General features: G+C 36.3%; 1 protein-coding gene across 1 annotated transcript; it reads right to left on the bottom strand.

The window, feature by feature from the left end:
* Positions 1 to 716: 716 nt before the first annotated feature.
* On the bottom strand, positions 717 to 6,014 carry LOC310650360 (serine protease 27-like). Its single transcript, XM_083379274.1, has 5 exons — positions 5,847 to 6,014; positions 2,625 to 2,651; positions 2,381 to 2,543; positions 1,651 to 1,922; positions 717 to 1,077 (listed from the first exon to the last, which is right to left on the bottom strand). The coding sequence occupies exons 1-5, from the start codon at positions 5,896 to 5,898 to the stop codon at positions 860 to 862; spliced, it is 732 nt and encodes a 243-aa protein (XP_083235400.1). The 5' UTR covers positions 5,899 to 6,014; the 3' UTR covers positions 717 to 859.
* Between the last annotated feature and the right edge of the window lie 244 nt (positions 6,015 to 6,258).

Here is a 6,258-nt window from a genome sequence, read left to right as displayed (position 1 = left end):
TTCCACAAACTACAGCAGGCAATCTAGACAAATTCAGACATGCTCTACCAAGTTTTGTTACTATATAATAGAGATAATATTGATAAACAATGAAAGAAGCATAGCTATATTAGCAATAGCAACCAAGGAACATCCATTGTTAGGGATAATTACGTTTAGGGCACTAATGAAACTAGATTCCACTTCTGGAGCATGTCTCAAGATCCATCTAGTGTGGGCGCTAACCCGAGTGTAGACGCCAGGGCGTTTGGGGGCAGCACAGACATCTCCCCAGCTCACTACACCAGCCAAAACCCAATCTACATTCCATGGACAAAGCAATGGCCCCCCTGAGTCCCCCTGTAAAATAAAGAAATAAAGCATTACTCTCTAAGAATATAACATGAATTTTCTGTCAGAAAGGGTTCTTACATATGACTGATAGGTGAATCTTACTTCGACACTAGAAATATGATCATATTCTACTGTCCAAAGGCTATGAGCAACAGTTTGGGTAGAGCAAACTACTCTGTATTTCAAGAAAAGAAAATGATGGGAGGGTTCAGAAGGAATAATCTCACTGACTTCCACTCATGTCCACAGCATCTTCTACATGGGGTGATTGCCTCTCTCCACCTAATGGTAAACTGATCTTGTTCTATCAGCATATTTGTAACAAAAGCAAATATTGAAAACATTCACAAAATCAAAAAGGGAATAAATCTTGCTCAGGGAAATAGATGTATACAGACAAATAACAAATAGATGTACACAAACAAAATACCTCAACAGCAACTTCATTAGCAGATGCCTTTACAATGGAAAGGAACTAGCTCACATTAAAAGGTGCATTAAAATGTATGGGGCATACAGAAGCCATTTAATGTTTATTTAATTGTTCAATACACATTATGAACATTGCAGAATGTTTAATGCTGTTTAAATGTTTAATATCCTTAACCAGTCCCTTGAAAATTTGATATCTATATTCAGGAAACATCCCAGGCTCCTTAAAGTCACTGTAAAGAGTCTCACAGGTAGCCCTGTCAATAAGGGGAAGAAGCACTTCCTGCAAAATCTCGGGTTCAGGAAGTGGGACTGAGAGAAAGAGAAAAGAAAGTTATTTCTTCAGATTCCATCAGAGGGAAAAGCAGAACATCTAGGTAAAAGAAGGAATTTCAACAAACTGAACGGCTTGTCAATGTATTTACTGCTGCTGAAATTTAAACAAATTTAAACAATTACTCATCAAATATTATACCTGCTCTTTAAACAATTATTTAAATCACACAAATTCTAAATAATTATTAAAGGTGCTTAAGCTCCTTTTCTCTTGCATGTGTCCAGGCAGTTATTAAAATCCTTGATAATTTAATTCTATTTTTACTCATTGTTTTTCCTCCAGAAAAAGTATCCTTAATGTCAGGCTTTCTGAATCCATCTGAAACACTTGATCCATTCCAATAAAGCCAATTAGTAGAAGTTGGGGGCAGGGTAAGATTCTATTTATTTTATTACTATTATTTTATTATTTTACTTTATTTTTGGTGTTAAGGCTTGTATTTTTGGAACATATATACCTATGAGTTGCTACAAACACCAATAGATATGGAAGTTCAGATATATATAACATAATATATCACATAATATAGAAATATGTCTTATACTCACCTTGTGATTTAATGTTCCCCCATCCTGCAACCCAACAACCCAATCTGGGAGGGAAAACAATGGAAAGTCCTGGTAAACAGGCAGGCTGGATAAGCTGGGTGAAATTCACAGAGCTTTCAAGTTCCATTAGTGCAATATCATTGCCTTTTGACAGCCCAGTGTAGTTGGAGTGGGTGATAATTTGCTTCACATTCACTAGTACCGACTCTGGTCCCGGATAGGAGAGATTGTAGGATCCCAAAAGAACAGCAAATAGAGAGGGATCGGAGATACTGTAGATAGAGAAATTGGCTAATAAAACATAAGCAGGATATGAGAATGAAAACAGACATATTGTTCAAAATTCAGCTAGGAAGAGGAAGAAGTTGAAATTAGGTAGTTAAGAGAAAGTTAAAAAGGTATTTTAATTGTGGTGAGGAAACAGGAAAAGAAATCTTGTGGGGAGATTAGGCTTTATGCCTCAATATTTTTTAAGAAAAAAAACATGATAGAATCTATTAGAAAGGGTGTGACAGTAAAATCACTTCCCTAGGAATGGGAGAACAGTGTTTGTCATGAGTGTCAATATTAGCTAATAGCTTGAATGGTAGAAAGAATGGTAGAAACTGACCTTGGGGATGCCAGATCTCTTGGTAAAGGAAATGAAGTTTTATAAATTAGTTTCAGAAGTCTGAGAGTCAACCCTGTGGGGTTTTGTATGAAGGGAGTAAAGTTTGGAAACTGTTCTCACCTGCTAAAGCAATGCGCTGCTGTGAGAACCCAGCGTGAGGCAATGAGGGTTCCCCCACTCTGATGTGAGTCTAAAATCTGTAAGCTGGCCTGCCATGGCCATGAACCCACCTCAGCCTCTGTACCTCCTACTATTCGGGCAGAGGGGATAAATCGGCCACAAGCTGTGGGGAGATCAAGATAGGCAGGTTAGTGTCTGGGTCCTGAGTTCCGTACAGCTGAACTCCATGGAAAACTTTATTCACCTGGAGGTGGCTGGGCCTCTGTAATGCCTGTGAAGACAAGAAGAGAAACATCAAAAGAGACTGAATGGACCAAGAAAGGTAGCCAAAAATAAAACAAAATATGCTACATTAGATCACTTTTTAGATCAGCAATGTCTATAATGACATTGTTTAGAATTAATTATTCATTAATTGATAATTAACATATGAGACTTGGAACTTTAAAAATATGCTGTGTGTCATTCAAAAATGGTCATTCCCATTACAGCACATATCACTACTTCACTTATCTGTAGTAAATAAAGGTACAGATCTGAAGGAATTCTTGACCCAACATCATCCAATGAGTTTCAGGGCTTGGGAGGATTTGTGTGAGATAAAAAGAGTAAGACAACTTCAGCACTTTTAAAAACCAAAGATTACTTTGATCCCAAAATAAAATTGAGTTGATGAGAAATATATGAGGAAATAAAATAATGTATGCATATGTGTATGGATAATGAGGACGTACAGATGGTGTGTAACACTAGATAGATCAATTTTATTTTTTTATATTTCCTCTCTCCATTTTCTTTTTTGCTTCTTTCTTATTTCATCTCCATTCTTTCCTTAATACCATGTTTACCTGAAAGGAAAACCTACCCCCAAAATAAGCCCTAACTTGATTTTTGAGGGTGGGCCTAATATAAGCCCTACCCCAAAAATAGACCCTAGTTATGGGGCGAGACACACACCTACAAATCAAGCTAGGGTGGAGGTGGGAGATGGAGGTGCCCCACATGCCCTGCTTACCTGGCAGCTAGGCCTCTCCTTGCCAGCCCACTTCTGCAGTGTCTCCAGGCCTGCATTTCACATTCAGGCCTTTCTACAAGGCCTCTGCAGTTGAGAACTGAGCTATGGATTGAATCCATTGCTCCATTATCAGTTGCAGAGGCCTTCCGGAAAGGCCTGACTGTGAAATGCAGGCCCAAGCTCCATTCTGAGCTATAGAATGAAGCTGCTCCTTCAGTCACAGAAGAAGTGGGCCAGCTGGGTGGGGCTGTCAGTGCCGAGGTGAGTGGAAAAGCCACCCCACAAAAATAAGACCTGGTGCCTGTTTTGGAGGCTAAATAATAATAATAATAATAATAATAATAATAATAATAATAATAATAATAATAATACCCAGTCTTATTTTGGGGAAACATGGTAGCAATAGCACTTAGATTTATATACCATTCCACAGTGCTTTACAGCCCTCTCTAAGTGGTTTACAGAGTCAGCATATTACACCCAATAATCTGGGTCCTCATTTTACCAACCATGGAAGGATGGAAGGCTGAGTCAGCCTTAATGCTGCGTATGTTGAAAGGGAATAGCATGATGGATAGGTGCATAAGCATGTATGTCTGCCATGTACAGGAAATTAAGCAAAGCATATGTCTCTGTTTCAAATGTGGGCATCCATAATCTGTACCATTGTTTCCTTTTCCATCAGATCCTACTTGGTAACAAAATAATAATGCAGCTAGGTAACAAAATAATAATAAAAACAATAACATACATATTGCTGTACCCAAGAAATTTCAAGAATCAATAGTTTACAAAAAGTTCCCCCAAATCTCCTTAAATAACTCCCTATGTCATTTTGGGGAGCTGTAAAGATAATAGGGAAAAAAGTGCTACCAGAAGAAATGATTTATCTGTTCTATGGTATCATCTCTATTTTTAAGAATACTTTTGGAAAATGCATAAGTCTCATGGTCACTTTTAAAAAAAAACAAAATAGTATAAACAATATCAGCAGCTTTCTTTCACTGCTGGAAAAATATGCCTACCAGCTCCTTGAGACAGGCAGGGAAAATAATTAGGCAAATAGAAGTTAAAAAGCATTCCTGAAGGACCATTGGAATGGATCAATTTCACCATTTTTACTACTGCTAAATGGATAACTTGCAATTTCTCATATTCTTAATCACATCTATTTTATGAAAAGATGGTCTGTCCTGGAAACAATTTTGTAAGAGTACCCAAAATATTCTCTCCAAATGCTAAATGTGGCCCCCAGAGCACAGTGATTTTTGACTACTAATTTAGTTTATACCTTATTTATTTTCTCTTTTTGTCCATATATGTATGCGAGAAAAGACAGAAATAGCAAGAAGGAAGAAAAAGTTTCAAAACTAACCCAGGCCAGGCCCACAGAATGTCAGTAGTAATACTTTTCCTGTTTTACTCTTATCTGTATATAAATATATCTAAATGTACGTGAAAACATTTGAATCTAGATTTCTGAGTCCAAAGCCAACATTCTGTCTAACATTTTGTAAGAGACAGAATTACTGAGCTTAACATTAAATAGCAACACAGTAGCACATCTTTACTAATTTTCCTCAAAACACACAAAAACAGTTTCCAGGTGGTGAATCAGTTCCTTTTTGTCCTTCAAACTGTAAAAGAAAATATAATCACAGCTGAATAAATCTTATCAATCCAAACATACTTCTAAAATATCCAATAAAACAAAACAAACCCTTTCTCAGAATCCAAGTAATAAATTCAAATTATTTTTTAGTTAAAAAAAAAAGAACATTACTTAAAACTCTGCTATTTAACAATCCTTTATAATGCCAGCCTCAGCTAGATATACAATAGTTGGAAGAATGCCCTGGAATCTATGCATCAAAGTAATTATTTTGTTATCTACATTTATCAAACAAATGCATAGGTAATCAGAACACCCAGTAGATTTTTTGCCCGACTTCAGAAATTTCTCTCCTTAAAAATAAAAGACAAGGATTTTTTGAATAATTGTTTTGATTAACATAGGAAAGAAATACCTAATATATTTTCATACAATCTATGACCAAATCTAGGGTCTTACCCAACTGCATTCATTTAACAGTAGAACCATTTCTAAAATCAAAGCAAGTAAAATAAAATTAGTAACTTGCCCTGGGCTAAATAGGGTAAACCAGGGGTCTTCAAACTTGGTCCTTTTGTGACTTGTGGACTTCAACTCCCAAAATTCCTCAGCCAGCTTGCCAAGTTTGAAGACCCCTGGGCTAAACTTTACCTTTTATTAAAAAGGGGGGCTAGATTTCTCTCATCATCTGTTTATGTTTAATGTTTGTGTTTAATTTTTCAAAGTAATAAAAAATTGGGTACCTAGTAAACAAGAAAGGAGGGATGAATCTTTTTGTATTTTATACACCCACCTCTTTTGAAAAAAATAAGTGCCTTAAAGAAAAAATATTCTCTTACCCATCAGAAGAGAGAGAAGGGCCAATTCTTCAATCCCAAGAAATCTCACCATCTTTGTTTATGAGTCTATCTTGATTGACTTTAAGTCAAGTAATAAAAGAAGAAAGAAGTTAAAAGGTAGACAAAGCATAGAAGAATATGAATAACTGTCACTGTACTCTGACCTCCTTTTGTAAACTTAATACTCCCTATCTAGCTCCTCCTAGCATCTTAAAGGAAACAGTTTGTTGTTTTTGTTTAAATAAATTAGTTGTGATTAACTTCTCCAAGGGAACTGAGAGTTAACATTTGACTCCTTCCCAGAGTAGGGAGGAGCTTTTTTAATTGTATTATTCAAAGACATGGGTGGGACTGTAAGAACCCAGATAGATCAAAGACCAATCAGGTATTTACAAAGAGCATAAAAGGAGTA

Source organism: Vipera ursinii (genome assembly GCF_947247035.1).
Source record: "Vipera ursinii genome assembly, chromosome: Z".
NCBI lineage: Eukaryota > Metazoa > Chordata > Lepidosauria > Squamata > Viperidae > Vipera > Vipera ursinii.
This window is presented reverse-complemented; position numbering and strand designations above follow the sequence as displayed.

Bases quoted from the DNA above. Each gene is read 5' to 3' on its own strand.
- LOC310650360 (XM_083379274.1), bottom strand. From the start codon at position 5,898: ATGGTGAGATTTCTTGGGATTGAAGAATTGGCCCTTCTCTCTCTTCTG. The intron at 2,652-5,846 runs GTAAGAGAATAT...TTGTCTTCACAG, and splicing joins CCTTCTCTCTCTTCTGATGG to GCATTACAGAGGCCCAGCCA. The intron at 1,078-1,650 runs GTGAGTATAAGA...TCTTTCTCTCAG, and splicing joins GGGGAACATTAAATCACAAG to TCCCACTTCCTGAACCCGAG.